Below are 18761 nucleotides of genomic sequence, written 5' to 3'. Positions count from 1 at the left end.
AGTAGCCCTTTTGTGAACAAATGGGTTGTATTCTGTGAGATCTAAGTTTTTTGTTGTTGTTGGCTAATTTAGCTATATTATAACAAATCTGTTTGGGTAAGAAAAACTACTATGTAATAATAGTTTCAGGACACTATACAGTTAAACAATATAATTTGTTGTAAATGATTGTATTTTACAAATGTTACACTTTGATTGCTAATAATTGAATATCGCGATATCTGTTTCCTCTTGGCATTTACCCTATGGCTAATCCTATAAATATTGTATAAAAATTATATAACTAAATAAAACTGGCTGTCCCCAATTTCACAGGAATAAAATAAAATACTATAAGGAAAAAAAATCTGCATTTCCAAACACAAGCGTTATATTTATGAAAAGATTTTATTTCTTCACGAAAAAAAAAGGAAATCTTTACAAGACGTTACAATTTTCAGTCTTGTGTGAGCCGGCATGGGACGGCGTCGGCCACTGGCTGGCATCGCTCCACCACAGCGTTGATCTCGCCCACGCTGATACCGTCGTACGTCCCCGTGATGGAGGTCCAGTGCGTGTCTCCGTTGTGGTTGGTGCGACTGAGCCGCGCCTTGAAGGGGATGTCAGCTCTCATCTTGCGTCCGTCCATCCTGACGCCGCACCAGAAGTTGGGCGGGACCAGGAGCTCCACGCTGACCGAGTGGCTCACCGCCTCCAGCAGGCTGGTACCCTCGGAGAAGGTGACCGTCTGCTCCTCGGTGAAGTCCACGTTGCCGGGCCCCAGGATGGGCACCTTGGCTTTCATGGTGGATACAGAGCCGTTGCGGGTCTCCCGGCCGGTGTCCCAGGTCTTCTCACTGGTGCTGGTCTTGACCAGCGTCACGGTCTTGCGCACGGCGTGACACTCCAAGTTGGTGACTTTGGCCAGCTGCAGGGTCTCGGGTGGGTGGTGGAAGAGTTCCATCTGGTCCACGGCGTACTCCACGTGCGATATGTGCTGGCTGTACACGTCGGGGTTGACCCGCAGGACCTGGTAGTGCTTGTACCAGTACTCGTCACCCTCCCATGGAAGGAAGAAGGCCTCGTGCTGGCTCACCACCTTCACACAATCAAGTTGGCATGCTTTAAGAGACTCAAATGGGATTTTTTTTCTAAGAAAAATGCAATCTTATCAAGATTTTTCTCTTAAATTGTTGCGCTTTTTAGTTGCGTTAGCGTATTGATGCTACAGAAATAAGGGAAAAAAAACCTCAAGTATCACGTTATTACTCGATAAATTTCCCGTTTTAACCAGCAAAATTTCTCTCGATAATTTGATGAATTGTGACGTTAAATTTCTTCTTATAATGTGATAAGTTTCATGTTTTGTGATAAGATTCACGTTATAACGTGATAGGTTTCATGTTTTAATGTGATTTTAATGTTTCATGTTATAATGCGAATAATGTCACATTCTAATATAATCAATTTCATGTTATAACGTGATCAATTTTAACCTTTGCGAACTTTCAAAAAAATGCACATTCTAACTTCATAGCCTTCACGTTATAAAGAGATAAATTTCACATTTTAAGGTGGTAAGATTCAAGTTTCGTATGATAAATTCCGCAGAATAACTTGATAGGGTTCATGTTTTTACATGACATACTTCACATTTTAACATGTTTCACGTAATAATGGAAAAAAATGTCACATTCCAATAACCAATAAAATTTCACATTATGTCGCAATAAATGTACTTTCTAATATAATAATAAACTTTAACGTTATTGCCTAAAATTATGGAACTTAAAAAAATTCACGTCCTAATTAAAAGTTTCACGTCATGTGATAAATAAAATTTTTAATGTGATCAATTTCCCATTTTGAGCTGAGAAATTTCATGTTTTAGCATAATTTCTCATTATAACGTAATAAGTTTCATATTTTAATGTGATAATTTTAATTGTATAATGTTATTTATTTCCCGTGCAAATGTGGTAGGTCTTATGTCATAACGTAAAAAAAAAAAAAAAAAATCTGTTCTAACTTGATAAGTTTCATGTTATAATGTGATGAACTGTGATCGGGTTCATGTTTTGACGTGACAGATTTTTAACATTTTAACTTGTTTTTTATTGTAATGTGAAAAATTTCACGCTTTAACAACTAATAAAGCTTCACATTATATTTTGACAAAAATGTGTTTTTTAATCAAATAATAAACGTTAATGTTATAATGTAAAAATCAAATCCACGTTTTACATTTTAAGCTTCACGTCATGTGACAAATGTATTGTTTTAATGTGATCAATTTCCCACTTTGAGTTGATAAACTTCGATTTTTAACTTTCCTTTATTGACCTAATTTCACATTTTAATGTTTTAATGGTATGCATTTCACCTTCTAATGTAATAAATTTCCCGTTCAAATGTGATATGTTATAACGTAGAAAAAAAATCAATTCTAACTTGATAAGTTTCGCGTACTAATGTGATGAACTGTTGCATTTTTTTGTTTTTATCAAGAAAAAAATCCCACAAAGTGCATGTTTGCGAGCGTCGCGTGCCCACCTTGCCGAGGCCGTACTTGTTCTTGCCCACAAAGATGTCGATATCTCGGCACGTCCTGATGGCGTGCGAGGGCACCGAGCCGTACGAGTCCTCCGCCCACTCAAGGAACTCGAAGCGGTCCACGTTGACCAGCACGTCGAAGACGGTCGACGTGTACTCCTTGTCGGCATACGGGTAGCGGCAGACGTCACGCGTGACGAATCCCGCCTCGCAGTTTACCTTGCACACGTAGTCGGTGCGCTGCGTGTAGCCGTTGAAGATGGCCACCGCCCCGTCGGGAAGGGAGCCGTCCCAGGGCACCCACCTGAGGTTGGCGTGCTCGACGAAATCTGCCGAGGAGGAGGGGGAGGAGCCAGGGCCTCGTGGGGCGGGGTCACGGGCTGCTTCCAGGGGTGGTACCACCTCCCCCAGCCACGCTTCTTCTCACACACAGACACACAGAAACACAAGAGCTTTTCAAAGTTACAATTTTGAAAAAATGTTCCCAAGATTATTTTGTAGTTTCTGCATTTTTTTTCTACTGAGTTGTATTTGTCTTTTTTTTTTCTCTTTGTATTTTTCGAGAAAAAGTTCTGGCGAAAAAAACGTGAAGAAAAAAAGTACATTTTAAGTTCATTCGTCCAAAAAAGAAAATAATGTTCTGAGTACTTTTTGACATAGGTTTTTGTTTCGTGAAATACATTTTTTCGGGATTAAAGTTGCACTTTTTTCCCGTTAAAAAAAAATGCAGAATATTATGTATTTTTTGGTCTGTCTTGGTGGGACTCACTGGGCTGGCGGGGGTCCGACTGCAGCGTTGGGCTGCAGAGCCCCAGCAGAAGCACGGACACCACAGCAACAAGACACGTCCTCATCTGCAATAAAATATTCAAGTGGTCAGACAGTATGTAATCAAAATTTAAAAAATGTAGTCTTTGGAAAATTAAATATATTTGCAAAATAAAGTTATATTAAAATAAACATCCCTCCCAAAAAATACGGCATGCAGTTCTCTCGTGACTCTCCAGAGGGCAGCAAAGTCGAGCCAAACCTTGTACAAAGCCGGAACCTTTTTTTTTTTTTTAAATCACGTTTTATTTTTTTTTGGGGTGTTTGCTGTGGCGCTTTACCTCGTTGACGCGTTGCTCGTCTGCCGCGCTGGTCTCGACGTTTGGCGCAAGCGAAAGCCGTTTTAACGTCTCTGAGCTGACCTTCGACCCCAATAAAGGAGACAAGACACCGCCAGCTTCTCCCTGCACTTTAAGGTCTCAACACATCTCACAATTGACTGACTTCGGAAGCCTTGTTTAAAACCCTAACCCTGGTGTGAAACCCAATAAAGAAAACACTAACCCAAATTGGAAACCCGACTTTGAAAATCTAACCCTTGTTCCAAACCCTAACGCCAGTTTGAAACCCTACTTTGAAATCCTGATCCTAGTTTGACACCCTACTTTCATCGTCTGACCCTCATTCAGTCTCTTTTTTAATGAACATATCGTTCGGGTTTGAAATTAGAATGACTGCATTTTGGGTGGCTGGTTAAGCGCACAGATGCCAGGACGGCGTCCAACGTGACACCAAGATAGCGCCACGCAAGATCACCATTTGTAATCCTTCCGTTGACTTTCGGACGGGTGCAACAGATAACACTGCAAGATTTACTTACGCTGTGAAAACAGATAAGATTGTCAACATTGTTATTTAATCACAAGCGATAAGAAGCTAAGAAGGCCTTGGCGTGACCTTGACACAAAAGGTGACAAGCGGGCCGACCTTTGTCTCAAGGTCATTCATTTTAAAATATTGAAAAAGGTGCTCGTAATATTTTATTTATGTTGATGGATTTATTTGAATCCTTGTAATTATAATTCCAACTTGCCTTATTTTCATTTTAATACTTTTGTTTATACAACTGGTACAATTTATAGTTTTTTAAGTGCATTATTTGAGCTATTTTTCTTTGTTTTACTTGTGAGATACTTATTTAACTATATACTACTTTTATGTCCATTTTTTTTACAATTTATTCTGTGACATTTTTATGACTTCTTGTCCTGCGACTTTTCCCATCAACCTTCAGTCACCTTATTTATTTTTTTATTTTATGACTGGCCGTAAAATATATGTGTTTAATTGAAATGATGACTTGTATGCTTTGTAGTATTGTAGTATTGATAATAGCGCAATCTTAAATTTCTCAGTTTGTCCGTGAGTAAAGTTGACTGATGAAGTGGAGTTGAGTTGATTTAATATTTTGATTTGAAAGAATAAAAAAAAAATTAAAAAAAACGCTTACTCATCACATTTACGATTTACATGCAGTTTACCTTCAAACCTGACCCTCGTTTGAAACTTTAACCCATGCAGCCTTCAAAGCCAGATTCCACACCCTGCATTAGAAACTTAATTTGAAACCTTAGCCTTGAAATTCAAACCCAAGCTTGAAACCCAAATTTCGAAAACTTGACCTGAAAGCCCAACCCTGGCTTGAAACCATATCGCAGTCTTTTGAAACCCTGACTTAATTTGAGAACCCCGCCCTTGGCTTGGAACCCTACTTTCTAATTTCAAGCCCACACCAAATTTGAAACGCTAGTTTGAAGACTTAACTTGAAACCCTAATCCTGACTTGAAAGCCTCATGTAAAACCTTAACTTGAAACTGTAGTCCTTATAACTTAACTTTAACTCCCAACCAGGGTTTGTCATCCTAAGCGAGGAGGCTCGAAACCCCAACTTGAAACCGGAAAGCAACTTTCTGACATAAAAACCCTAATTTATTGCTCTTATTTGATGCCTTAATCTTAAACCCTAAGCAAGACTTGAAATCTTAACTTTGAAACCTAACCGCGATTTTATAGCCTAATTTCAAAACCTAAACCTTTCTGAAATCCAAACCCGGACTTAAAACCCTAACTCTACTTTCTAACTTCAAACCCTGATGGGAAACCTTAACTTTAAAATCTAACCTTAAATCAAATCCTTATTTAGAAACCTCCAGCTTGTCTTGAAACCTAACTCCAAGCTTCAAGCCCTAATTTGACATCTTAATTTTAACTCCCAAATGTTTATAACTCAAGTGTTTTTGGTTTCTAACAAACCCTTATTTGCAGCCCACTGCGAAGCCTTAAATTCAAACCCCAACTCTTACCCAGGCTTGAAAACATAACTTTGAAATGTGTAAGCCTAATTTCAAACCCTTGTTTGACCCCAAACCCTGACTCGAGATACGACCTTCTGAACCCTTAACCACTGCTTGAAACCCTACCTTCGAAGGCAGACTCAAGGAAGCGACCAGTTTTGTCCAATCTTTATTGCAAATGATTAGCTGGCGACACAGAATGACATCACAGTCGTCACGGTGACGGGCAGGGCTGTGCATCCTCCACGGGCTGGCACCGGTCCACCACAGCGCGCACCTCTCCGATCTGGATGCCGTCGTAGGTGCCCGACACGGACGTCCACTGGGTGTCTCCGTTGCGGTACGTGCGGCTGAGGCGGGCCGTGTACGGGACGTCGGCCTTCACCTTGCGGCCCTCCATTCGCACGCGGCACGAGTGGTTGGGCGGCACCGTCAGCTCCACCGACACCGAGTGGGAGATGGCCTCCACCAGGGTGGTCCCACGGGAGAACTGCAGCGTCTTCTCGCCGCTTAGCTCCAGACCGCCCGAGCCGATGAGGGGGATCTTGGCTGTGATGCTGCCGGTGATGCCCAGCATGGTGGCCCGGCCGATGTTCCACGTGGTCTCCTTCTTGCTGGTCTTAGAGATGGTGACCGTCTTGCTCACTGCCTGCCGGGGAAATTGAAAGTCACGTCACTGGAAGCTGATGGGAAATTTCACACAGAGAATTGTCCAAGTACTGCTCCCCAAAATGGATGCTCCCTATAAATAAGCAAGGAGATTTATTTTTCTTGAATTATTGTAGGAAGTTGAGCTGCGGAATTTTGAAACACAGTTTGACAAATTGGAATTGTAAGATTGGAATCCCTGAGCATTTTATAGTAATTAATTGAAAAATTATGATTTTTTTTGGAACCGTTCACTATGACAAACTGGATTTTCAGTAAATTTTCAGAAATGTTTCGAACGTTAAGAACGTAATCCAAATTGGAAAGTTTCCGTCCAAACGAAAGGGAATTGAGGGTAATTTAATGGAAAGGTCTCGCACATTCAAGCAGATGTGATGAAAATATTTCTGTAAAATCCCAGCGAGAGTTAATCTGCCACGTCGGAACGTTCCATGGGAATTTGTGGCTTTCATGGCAATGAATGGAAATTATTTGCAGTAACTATTACATTCCAGCAAAGAGATAAGTCCTCATCCAGAAACTTTGCTGTCAATTTCAGATGGGGAACATTTGTACCAACTTTCAATTTGGTCACTTCCCAGTTTGTTGTTTGCAATTCCCTACCTGGCAATCATTGTTGGAAACGGCGGAGATCTGCATGGTCTCGGGTGGGTACTGGAAGATAGCCACGTGATCCAGGTCGTAGCGGACGTGAGAGATGTGCTGCGTGTACGCGTCCCGGTTGATGGTCAACACCTGGTACTTCTTGTACCAGTACTCGTCGCCTTCCCACGGTAGGAAGAAGGCCTCGAACTGCGGCACCACCTTGCCCAGGCCATACTTGTTCCTGCCCACGAAGATGCCAACGCCAAGGCATGTCCGCACCGAGTGCTGCGGCACAGAACCGTATGAGCCTTCCTTCCATTCCAGGAACTCAAAATTGTCCCTGTTGGCCAGGACGTGGAACTCGGGGGCGTAGTACTCGGCGTCCCCGTAGGGGTAGCGGCAGTAAGGCCCCAGAGCGGCATTGTAGAAACCCGCCTCGCACTTATACATGCATACGTAGTCGGTGCGCTCCGTGTATCCGTTGTAGATGGCCACAGCGCCATCAGGCAGTGAGCCGTTCCATGCCCGCCACTCCAGATTGACGTTGTCGCCGAATAGGAAGTCGGATGGCAGGGCCTCCCGCTGCAGCAGGTCGGCAGTCACGGCCGGAGACACGGGTGGGGCTGGAGCCAGAGCCCGATCGGGAACGACGCCCTCTAGCTGTGGGTTGAGAAGGGACGCTGCCGGCAAAAGTGAAGGGGTTGTGAAGAGACTCTATCTGTCTCTCTATCTCTACCAGTGCTTCTCAAATAGGGGAGACAGTGCTTTTCAAATAGTGGGGCGCCCCTCGGGGGGCACGGTGCGATGCTGAGTGACCTTGGGGAACATGCTTCTTTCCCCGCCATATTACAATAAAGTGTAATTGCACATCCACTCCAGTAGTAGGCAGTAGCGCTCTCATTGTGCACAGCGAGTATTAACTCTACGGTGCAGGTTTGTTTTGCAACAAAAATGCTTTATAAAAAAAATAATAATAATAATAATTTATAGTTGCAGTGGAGAGTAGGTGGGGGGGTGGGGGCGCGAATTGATTTCTTCCTGCTAGGGGGGAATAATATAAAATAATTGAGAAGCACTGATCTATACTAATACACACGCACACATATATATGTTTGGATATAGTAAAACACAGGATGTAACACAGGCGTTTGTTCACCTTTCCTGCGCTGGGCGCTCCTCTGGATGACGTCATGCACGCGAGCACAGGCCACACCCACGAGCAGGCACAGCAACAACAGCGCCCTCATCTGGTCGTCAAACAACACTGTCAGCATCTTCATGCGTTGTATTCAGAGCTGGATTATATTAATACTAGTATGATAATTACATGTTACTAGTGAAGTAAAACTGTGCACAATCCAACTGTGTGCTGCTTGTACTTCGCAGGACATTAAAGAATTCAACTCGATAACATCTTGCTCTTCTTTTCCTTTTTTTTGTCACAAACATATTAGTGCAGTTTATGCCTCACCAGCTACAAGTTACTTGTGTGCCTAAATCGTGCTTTACTATTCACTGGAATAATGAGCTTTGTCTCTTTGTAAAAATCTTAAAAGCGAGAAGAAGTCCTGACTGATTTTGTTTGAAGATAATATTCTGTTGTCTGGACTTAACATAAGCTTGTTTCTTTTGTTTTTTTATATAACTTCTAACGATGCCACTTGTTGTATGTTTTTACATTTTTAATTAAATTGTATTGTTTTTGTCTATTTGTACCTGACATTTGGTTGTAACTACATGAAATTTGTCAACACATATTAAATAAAATAAATAATTACGTTTGGAAAAAAAGAAGTAGTTTGACTAGTTTGTCCACTGAATTTGAAAGATCCAAACCAACGAAGAAGAAGCTGCTAAACCAACTCCGTGGGCGTGAGTCATAAACGTAACGAGAGAGTGGCGGAACTTGGTTCAAATAAATGACCAGTCGTAGAATAAGAAGAGATGAAGCATTTTGACCTGATTAAACACCTCCGGATGCCTACGTGGCTTTGTTCCATGACATGCTAGCGCCAGCGTTAGCCATGTCCGACCCTCGGCATCGCAGTCAAAGTTAAAATCAGGCAAGTCAAATCTGAGTTGACTGTGGCAATAAAATGATAAAGTAGTTTGTCAACGCTAGTGCATGCACTGCAAGAGAGATTTACTTCATTTTCATCGTCTGAACATTAAATGAAGGCTAATGTAGTGTAGCAACACCAAAGCAAACAGCAAGATTGTTTTGGGGTAGCAGCGAATGCAAAAAAGCATTTCCAATGCACTGGTGGAGGTGAAACTGCACATTACACTACATTAGAATGTACACAAAACAGTTATAGGTAAAAAAAGTGAAATAAAAAAAATAAATAAATCAAGAATTGTCAACATTGACTGATATGAAATACATATTCCAGCCATATCGCCCAGCCCTAGGCACATTGTTTGAAAAGTATTTCAATTATTATTTATATTTCTTCCATTGACTTCCTCAAGTCTTCAAATAAAGTATTATATTCTTGCTGTCCTGTAACAAACACATAAGTACAAGTTTTCTTTTTTTTTTTATTTAACATTCATGGGACTTCTACTGCAGAAACCCAATAAACATAAATATTTAAAAAAAAAAAAAAAAGGCCATTCCTGTTTTTCACAGGACCATAATGATATGTTAAAATAAAATTACCTAAATTCAACCTTTTTTGCATGTGTTCAATAGTAAAAACAAAGACAAAAAAATACAAAATATATTGGCGTCAACCAATATGAAAGACTTATATCGTGAAATATTCTTCATATCGCCCAGCCCTATTCTTATGAATTTTTTTACTAGTTAACATCTTGCGCTTCACTCGTTGTATGTAGATGTCAACTAGTGCACAATTTTTCCTCATTATTGACATGTAGTGTAAGTGATCTTTTCATGAAGCCTAGTAGTGTTACCAGTGTTGCACAATTGTTTATGACCAATAAGATGAATTGTGCTTTTATTGGGCAAAAGTGGCACTAGTCGTACAAACAAAGAAAGGAGCAAGCCATTTGTGCAACAAAATATGCAGATAGGCGCAAAGAGGTGCACTTTTCTCAGCTAATGATTTTAGTTAGCACATGCAGCAAAGGTTTAGCGTATTTCTGTTCAGAATTCAACAAAAGCAGTTATAAAAAGTGCTTTATAAGTCAGAAAGAACTCAAGTCATTTTAACATGGAAATGTTATTCTCATAACAATCAATTAATGTTTGAGGCATTATTATCATAATCAACATGCTGATTATTCTCATGATGATGATCCATTAATGATGGCACCGGTCTGATTGATGAAACAGGACTCACCCTGACTCTGCGCTCCTCCCAACTGACTCCTCTTCTGTCCACGCCTGATTTTTATATGCCGCAACCAAAAAGGCACACCTTCCTTAAAACCAACACAGGTAACACAACGCGTGTCACGCAACACACAATCGTAAACCATGCCCTTACCACACAACACACAATGTAACACACCTGTCAACACAAATAAATTCACAGACGCGTAACAACCTAACAACATGCCGAGACAACACTCAATGCCACACACTACATACAATTTAATGCACATGTACATTTTTACAGACATGCAGCATATGAAGTAACACACGACATAACAGATATGCAACATACAATAACAAAATACACATCGCTCACCCTGTAAGACAAAATTAGCCAACAACATGTAACTTCACACACATGTAATGTGCATGCAACACAAAATTTAGTGAGCAAGCAGAAGAGCGGGCGGACAATATCACTTGGGTCACACATACGTGTCACTTCATTAGGTACACCCTCTCTAATCGTTCGCATCACCCGAAATCTTCTTGCGTGATAGAAGGATGACTCGTTGAGGAAATGTTCTCACTGCTGCTGTTATCTCACACACAAATGTGGGATAAGATGGAGGATCATTGACATGAAAAGACAACAAGATAGATAAATATATCTGAGTCATCGGGACAAAGTGCAGCCCGTCTGTCTCCTGAAGCATCAGCTCATCATTTTTGTATGTGACTTCACATTTTTTTTTTTTTCAATTTCTTCAATGGATCAAAACACTTTTGAGTCCCTCGTGTGGATGGAATGTGCACTATATAAAACCTTATTGAGGACACATTTGTCTTTGATGTTTACAAATATCTGAACATCAGTTTAATTGAAGGAACAGATGCGTTTGCTTTAATCAAGACAGAACTGTCTTGATGTTTACAGAAACTCGTAAGACAACATTGTCTGATCTTTACAGAAATGCAGAATGTGCATTGGTGGGCTGTAGTTAATATTGATGACAGAATAGTCTTTGTACAAAGTCTCTATTCCTCAGAGAAAAAACTTCCTTGATGTTTAAAGAAATGCTGACGTTTTGTTCAATGAAGAACACAAGATTCTTTGAATTATGCAGACATGTGTAAGTCAGTTTTATTATTCTTCCACAAGAAACTTCAATAGAGTCCAAATAAATGTGTGTTTCAGCAAGGCTTGGCATCTGTCAGGGGTTCACAGTGGTCTACAATGGCGTTGACCTCACTGATCTGGGCACTGCTATAGGTGCCCGTGACAGTGGTCCACTTGGTTGCCCCGTTAGCGTAAGTGCGTTTGAGGCGCGCTGTGTACGGGATATCAGCTCTGTACTTCTTGCCGACCATGTGGACTCTGCACAAGCTGTTGGGCGGCACCTTTGTCGTCAACTTGAGTTTGTGCTTGGTGGTCTCTGTGTAGGTGGTCCCCATGGTAATCGCGACGTTGGTCTCCACACCGAAGCTAATGCCTCCCTCGGTCAGAAAGGGGATCCCAGTCGTGATGGTGGTTCTAGCAGCAAGGGAGAGACTGAAGGTGTGCTCCCACCTGTGCTCCACCATGTTGCTCGTGCTGATCGTGTCTGTGACTATGGATTCCAGGCAGTCTTCGTTCTTGACACTGTCATTCTGCATCATCTCTGGGGGCTGCTCCACCACGTTGATGCGGTCGGTGTGGTAGTGCACATCCATCAAGTGGTCCAGCGTAACTTCTTCGTTGATAGTCAAGAACTGGTAGTCTTTGGGGTAGATGTATTCATATTGTCCCCAGGGCAAATAAAAGACTCGCTGGCTCACATGCACCTTGCCGAGACCATATGCATTCTTTCCAACGTATTTGTCGCTGTTGTTACAGTTCTTGACTGCGTTCCATGCCACCGAACCGTAGGCGCCATCCTGCCACTGCAGAATCTCAAAGTTGTCTTTGTTGACCAGCAAGGAAAAGTCGTCAGTTTGCAACGCTTTGCCACTGTAGGAATAGACACAGAAGTCTCCTTCGCTGGGGCTATAGTAGCCTGAATCGCACCGGTGCTTGCAGATGTAGTCGTAGCGTTTTGTGTAGCTGTTGTAAATAGACACAGCTCCATTGGGGAGACGACCCTTCCACTTTTGCCACTCCAAGTTGGTCCCCTCAAAATCAAAATCTTCAGATGACGCTGCTCCTGGGGTGTGACCACGCATCAGATGAGGTGACCCGGCACCTGTCAGTTGGGGAACTACATCAATCAGATCCGTGTCCATCACCACTTCTGTGCAGAAAGCAGGGGAAACACACAAAGCACAGTTGGAGAAGAACCCAGACAGCCAAGCACGACAATACATGAACTTAAAAAAAAACACTTGCTGACCGAAACCCTAACCAGAGCCCAAACAACCCAGACACGCAACCTAACCCACTCACCCAGTGTAGTATGTGAACCACTGGTGGTCTACAGACTCCCTCTAGTGCAGGGCTAGGGAACTGCAGTACCTCGAGAACCATATCCTTCCTGCCGGATTTCCATTTCTCCCTGCTGCAACACACCTGATTCAAATGATCAGGATCATTATCTGGCTCCTTCAGCGCTTGCTGATTAGCAGATCATTTGAATCGGATGTCTTGCAGCAGGGTGAGATGCAAAACAGGCCGATATGGCTCTCAAAGAACTTGGAAGCCCTACCCTGCTCTAGTGGTATGCAAAGAAACACTGAATTCAATGGTCAAACTGTGCATATTGCTAGAATTGTTGAATACGGTTGCCTGATTTGTTTTTTTTTCCCAAATATTTATTTAGGTACAACTTTAACCCGTATTTAAACCCTTAAATCCTGACCCGGGCAAAGTACAGCCTGGAGGCCACATCCAGGCCGCCTACAATCTCTTGAGAGTGACACAATCCCAGTGACCATGAAGTCGCAGTTAAACGTAAATATGAGTACTTTTATATTGAAAGTTGTCTTCTTTTGTGTGCACACATTAGAGCACTAGTACAAGCTAAATGTAATCTCTCACCCTTGCTCTAACACTACTACTATCTCTAATTCCAACCCGAACCCTAACGCTTAATCCTATCACAAAAGCTACGCCTAACCTCAACCCGGGGGTAGGTAACCCCATTGCTAGAGAGCCACAGTCTTGTTTGTTTTAGAAGTTTGACTCTTCCAACACACCTCATTCAAATGATTAGGATCGTTATCAGGCTTTTGCGGAGCTTGCTGATGTGCTGATCGTTTGAATCACGTCTGTAGGAAGACAGTAACTTCTAAAACAAGTTGGAATGCGCTTCTCTAGGACTGCCTTAACCCAAACCCTTACGACAAAACCGCCATAAAGATATCAATCAAAGAAAAGCCAACATGGGAGTCATAGGTGTCACTTACGGGGCTGTTCGCTGCCTGAAGCTCGGGCCAGAGCCTGCAGGTCCAGCAGTAGCAGTATCAATGATGGATTCATGAGGCACCAGAGACACAACACACAGAAGACCACAACCAGATCTCCAAATCTTGTCCAATAGGCTCTGCTCTGAAGCGGTGGGCAGCAGATTTGAATATGTACTCTTCTCAACATGCCCTCCTCTGTATAAAACATTGACAGGTGCCAATAAAGTGCCAAGACCAATCTTGGATGGGTTTCAGGATTATCTTGTCCAAAGGGTACGACAGAGAGGGCGATCACACATTAATCACGTGGATCAGGACTTGAACCAGAACTTGGCTTTAGCCACTAGGAACCGCTCGATACAGTACACGCGGCAAGCCTGAGTGTGGCGCCATTGCCTGAGAGGAATCGAGAACTGAGATTGCTTGAGTGGACTGACTTCTTTGTTTGATATGTCACAGGATGGATGGGTGGATGGATGAATAAACTGATTAATTATGGATGGAAGAATGCAAAAAAACAAATGAATGGATACTTGGTTGCTAAAGAAGAATGGATCAAAAGATAAAAATGGACAGATGACGGATCGATAAAAGGATGCTGGAATATTGCATGTCATGATTGATGGTGTCGATAATGATGAATAAAAGAATGCATGATGAATAGATTAGTGATGGATGTATAGTTGATTTGCTTGATGAATGGATTGCTGGATGATCAAAGCTGCCTAGAAGACTCCCTGCGCTCAAGAGACAGAAGCCGCGTGTATTTGAGGAAAAGTACTTACTGATCGAGTAGTGTTCTGAAATCATATCCACCGTTGTTTTGGACACTCCCGTTGGGCACGGTCTTAAGGAGAATGGAGACGAAACAATTTATTTTTCCGGGTGGAAAGATGAACTGAACGTTCATGGGTGGTCAGTGAAAGGATATATGGATGAAAATGGATGGAGCATACAGTTACATCGCATGAGTTAACTCATTCACAACCAGCCCAGGTGTAAAGAATACACTTTCTGACTTCTATATCCGTCAATGGCAATGAGTGTTAAGAGGGAGAGTGAATGCTTGGCTTTAATAAAACACATTCACGGGAAAATGGAATTGTCTTGACGTTTACAGAAACACTGCGTCTTTGATTTATAGAAACTCCTACACGAGTTTCATTGGAGAATTATTGGATGTTTACAGAAATGCCAGTCATATATTTCCTTCATTAAACACCAAACATTGTTTGGTGACAGACATTCCTGTGGGGTTCTTAAAAACACAAGATTGCCATTGATGTTTACAGAAATTTGTATGTCAGTTTATCAATGACGGAATGGTCTTTGATTTTGACAAAACTATGTATGCTGGTATTATTGAAGACCAAACTGTCTCTTATGCATTGTCAGTTTATGTAAACAATGTTGCTCACAAGATAGACACATTTAGTTTTAGCGGAGATCAACTTGAGTGACGTTTAGAGAAGTAGTGGTCGGCGGTCAAGGCCTTCTCTGCTGGCCTAACATAATCAAGAAATCATGATCATATTCTTTACATTGATGTCATATTATATCCGAGTGTTGTATTTTTAGGTGAGAGTTTTTAATCCAATCAGAATTCAGCTAGCGGGTGTTGCCAGGCAGATTTCATAATACCAGTAGCACGCACTATTCGTCCGAGGCCTTCAGATACAATCGTCTGTTCTGTGTCTCAAGGGGGCTTTTACCGTTGATAGACAGTTGCAATAGCCGATCAGATCACAGGTTGATGACAGTAAGGCCTTCTTGCAGGCCTTGTGTTGAAGGTGATGAACGCGTGTTGTGATTGGATGCTCACTCCTGAGGGGGCAGCGCGATGCGGACTCAACACACCCGAAAGTCTTAATTGGCGACCGTTTGAAAATCGAAAATATATTCTTGATTTTTTTTTTTTAAACCACAATAGCCGAAAGAAGGAAAAGTGTGGATTTAATTGTAGATACACTTGCGAGACCATTTTCAAGTCGGACTTTTCAAGAGAAGCTAGGTTGCCCAACATTCACTCAGTAGTTTGTAAGTGTCTTTCTGTATATTATTTGTCCGACTGTGGTGTCATAGATGATGGTAATGTGAGACTTGTTTGTTCAAGTCGGACTAATTTCGACTTTACTGAAGGCCCAGGTGTGAAATGCTCGGCCCACCACTGCAGAAATATGAAGTTTGACTAAATATATATTTTTTTACCGTTAGGGAAACAGATGTTAGATCTAGTAATGACAGAATATACTTCGATGTTCAGGTCTGCTTTATTAACGTCCAAACTGTCTTTAATGTTTACAGAAAGAGACAATTATTTTTGTTGTATGTACAGAAATGTTTGGGTTTTGTTCAATGAAGACACAGGGTCATTGATTTGTACAGACTTGTGTACGTCACTTTTATTCTTCTTCTAACAAGGACCTTCATCAGAGTCCGAACAAGTGTGTGTTTTCAGCAAGGCTTGACATGCGGAATGGGTTCACAGCGGTCTACAATGGCGCTGACCTCACTGATCTGGACACTTTTGTAGGTCCCCTTGATGGTGGTCCACTTGGTCTCACCGTTGGCGTAAGTGCGTTTGAGGCGTGCCGTGTACGGGATATCAGCTCCGTACTTCGTGCCTACCATGTGTACTCCACAGAAGCTGTTGGGCGGCACCTCTGTGCTTAATAAGATCGAATGTTCGATGGTCTCGCTGTAGGTGGTCCCCCTGGTAACAGCAATGTTGGTCTCGATGCTAAAACGAATGGCTCCCTCGGCCAGCAAGGGGATCTTGGTGGTGATGACGGTGCTGCCTGCAATATTGACATTGAAGGTGTGCTCCCACCTGTGCTCCACCTTGTTGCTCGAGCTGATGGTGTTTTTGACTGTGGCTTCCAGGCAGTCTTCGTTCTTGACACTGTAATTCTGCATCATCTCTGGGGGCTGCTTCACTACGCCGATTCCATCAGTGAGGTATTGCATGTCCAATATGTGGTCCTCCAGAACATCTTCATTAATGGTCAAGAACTGGTAATCTTTTTTGTAGATGTATTCATATTGTCCCCAGGGCAAATAAAAGACTCTATGGCTCACATGCACCTTGCCGAGACCGTATGCATTCTTTCCAACGTATTTGTCAACGTCCTTGCAGTTCTTGACCGCGTTCCACGCCACAGACCCGTAGGCCCCCTCCTCCCACTGCAGGATCTCAAAGTTCGCTGTGTTGACTAGCAGGTAAAAGTTGTCGGTCAGCACTGTTCCGCCATTGGTGGAAAAGACGCAGAACGGGCTTTCGCTGGGTCTGTGGAAGCCTGAATCGCACTCGTTCTTGCAGATGTAATCGCGGGTGCTTGTGTATCCGTTGTTAAATAACACAGCGTTTTCCGGGAGATAGCCCGTCCACTGCTGCCACTTCAGGTTGGTTCCCTCAATTTCTAAATCTCCGGATGACGTTCTTACTGCTGTTGTGCGCACTATCCAAGGTTGTTCCCGGAAATCAGACAGTTGAGGAACTACCTCCATCCGGGCCATCAGCGGTACTACACAGGAAGCGGGGGGAAAGCACAAAAGACAGTTGGAGAAGACAACAACCAAACATGCCAATACTTCAAGTTTACCAAATGATTAATGCTTACCCAAACCCCTGACAAAGGCTTAACAACAAAGACATTCAGCCTCACCCTGTCACTCAGTTATTGTACAAGTGTAGTCTGGGTGCCACTAGTGATATGTCGGCTCCCTCGAGGGATATATATATATATATATATATATATATATATATATATATATATATATATATGTATATGTAGAGGTTATTTTAGATTCCTTTAGTTTCTTCTTATTTTCGTTGTTCAACCTCTTCATGAAATGGCAAAGAAAAACAACTTTTTTACGCGTGAACAAACACTTATGGTCGATGCACGGTCTTTGTTTCTTCTTCGACCAAATAACACTTTCTTCTTCGTGCATTACAGTAAATAAAGAATTGCGCCCTCTAACGTTGACACATGTCACTCCACAAAATCTAAATAATTACAAAAGACAAAGAAATGTATAATTTCTTCTCACAAACATACAAATGGCAAAAAACAAATATTTGCAATTATTATCCATAAAAATAGAAACATTTGTGAAATGGCGCTAACTATATATATATATATATATGTATATATATATATATATATATATATATATATATATATATATATATATATATATATATATATATTAGGGATGTCAAAATTAAAGCATTAACTCAGGTGATTAATCCAAATTTAACTCAGTTAAATATTTTAACTCAGTTAACTCAGTTTGATTTACTTCAAAAATAATTTACATACTTTGCCAATGTTGTGCCATATTAACTGTACATCTTTAGCACGTCTCAGAACAAAACATCGTGTTCAAGTGACCACTGGGCCTTGCAAACTAACCCTGCTGGAGTGTGGCGCTTGTGGGCAGTTTTGAGAAATGTTTCAAAGAAAAATGCCTGTAAAGATGTCTCCATTTAGAGCATATTTAAGAATCAACGAAAGCTGTTAGAAGAGTCTTTGAATTAAATATACTTTTTTTGCATCATTTTGCATCAATTCCAAGCTATTATTCAAGTAAATATCTGTTACAAGCTTTGCAAAAAATAGTAATTGAAAAATGTGATTAATCGCAAATAATACTGGAATTTTTTTGTGATTAATTAATTGAAAAAAATGAATCACTATAAGCACTATATATACATATATATATATATATATATATATAGACGTAGTTGAGATTAGCATGTTGGTTCGGCCCTCGGCAAGTGTTCCAGTTTCTCATATGAGCTTTTTTCAAATTCAATTACCCACCCTTGCTCTAGCACTGCTACTTCTATCGTTAATTGTCAACCAATTTCAACCCCTTAATCCTATCACTACATCTGCGCCGAACCCAAAACCCAAACCCTTACTCCAGGACCACCAAAAAGATAAAGAAAAACAACCATGGGCGTCATCATTGTTACTTACGGTTCTGTTTGCTGCCTGAACCTTGGTCCGAGGCCAAAGCCAGCAGGACCAGCAGCAGCAGGACCACCGACGGATTCATTGGGCACTAGAGACACAACACAGAAAACCAGAACCAGATGTCCAAACCCAGTCCAAAAGGCACTGCTCTGTAGTGGTGGGGAGCAGAAATAAATTTATAGTCCTCTCAACAGCTGTACTTT

At 41.7% G+C, this 18761-nt stretch overlaps 5 protein-coding genes across 10 annotated transcripts in view; 1 reads left to right on the top strand and 4 right to left on the bottom strand.

The window, feature by feature from the left end:
* Window positions 1-368: 368 nt before the first annotated feature.
* LOC148343747 (natterin-3-like) lies at window positions 369-3809 on the bottom strand. The gene is made up of 4 exons (XM_088289078.1): window positions 3642-3809; window positions 3302-3386; window positions 2533-2951; window positions 369-1078 (listed from the first exon to the last, which is right to left on the bottom strand). Exons 2-4 carry the CDS (start codon window positions 3384-3386, stop codon window positions 437-439), a joined length of 1146 nt encoding a protein of 381 aa, XP_088145204.1. The 5' UTR covers window positions 3642-3809; the 3' UTR covers window positions 369-436.
* Window positions 3810-5808: 1999 nt separating this feature from the next.
* LOC148343746 (natterin-3-like) lies at window positions 5809-10790 on the bottom strand. Of its 6 annotated transcripts, none has more exons than XM_088288936.1 (5): window positions 10673-10790; window positions 10218-10299; window positions 8066-8156; window positions 6928-7589; window positions 5809-6304 (listed from the first exon to the last, which is right to left on the bottom strand). In XM_088288936.1, exons 3-5 carry the CDS (start codon window positions 8154-8156, stop codon window positions 5870-5872), a joined length of 1188 nt encoding a protein of 395 aa, XP_088145062.1. In that variant the 5' UTR covers window positions 10218-10299; window positions 10673-10790; the 3' UTR covers window positions 5809-5869. The 6 variants fall into 6 exon arrangements, with proteins under 6 accessions (XP_088145062.1, XP_088145068.1, XP_088145054.1 ...); XM_088288942.1 differs by having other exon boundaries at window positions 10688-10786; XM_088288928.1 differs by lacking the exon at window positions 10673-10790 and adding an exon at window positions 10569-10591.
* The window catches only part of LOC148343740 (protein FAM163B), a 35718-nt gene continuing 25738 nt past the window's right edge, over window positions 8782-18761 (top strand). The window contains exons 1-2 of the mRNA XM_088289504.1: window positions 8782-8972; window positions 10211-10315. The gene's annotated coding sequence lies outside the window, so the exon portion shown is untranslated. The remainder of the gene's footprint in view (window positions 8973-10210; window positions 10316-18761) is intronic.
* Window positions 10452-13708, bottom strand: LOC148343745 (natterin-3-like). The gene is made up of 2 exons (XM_088289072.1): window positions 13574-13708; window positions 10452-12462 (listed from the first exon to the last, which is right to left on the bottom strand). The coding sequence occupies exons 1-2, from the start codon at window positions 13644-13646 to the stop codon at window positions 11387-11389; spliced, it is 1149 nt and encodes a 382-aa protein (XP_088145198.1). The 5' UTR covers window positions 13647-13708; the 3' UTR covers window positions 10452-11386.
* Window positions 15946-18741, bottom strand: LOC148343744 (natterin-4-like). The gene is made up of 2 exons (XM_088289061.1): window positions 18562-18741; window positions 15946-17097 (listed from the first exon to the last, which is right to left on the bottom strand). Exons 1-2 carry the CDS (start codon window positions 18638-18640, stop codon window positions 16028-16030), a joined length of 1149 nt encoding a protein of 382 aa, XP_088145187.1. The 5' UTR covers window positions 18641-18741; the 3' UTR covers window positions 15946-16027.

Source organism: Idiotropiscis lumnitzeri, chromosome 1 (assembly GCF_059441095.1).
Source record: "Idiotropiscis lumnitzeri isolate Australia: NSW breed Sydney's pygmy pipehorse chromosome 1, RoL_Ilum_1.0, whole genome shotgun sequence".
Classification (NCBI taxonomy): domain Eukaryota; kingdom Metazoa; phylum Chordata; class Actinopteri; order Syngnathiformes; family Syngnathidae; genus Idiotropiscis; species Idiotropiscis lumnitzeri.
Note: the sequence above shows the minus strand (reverse complement) of the source record. Positions and strands in the feature narration are given on the sequence as shown.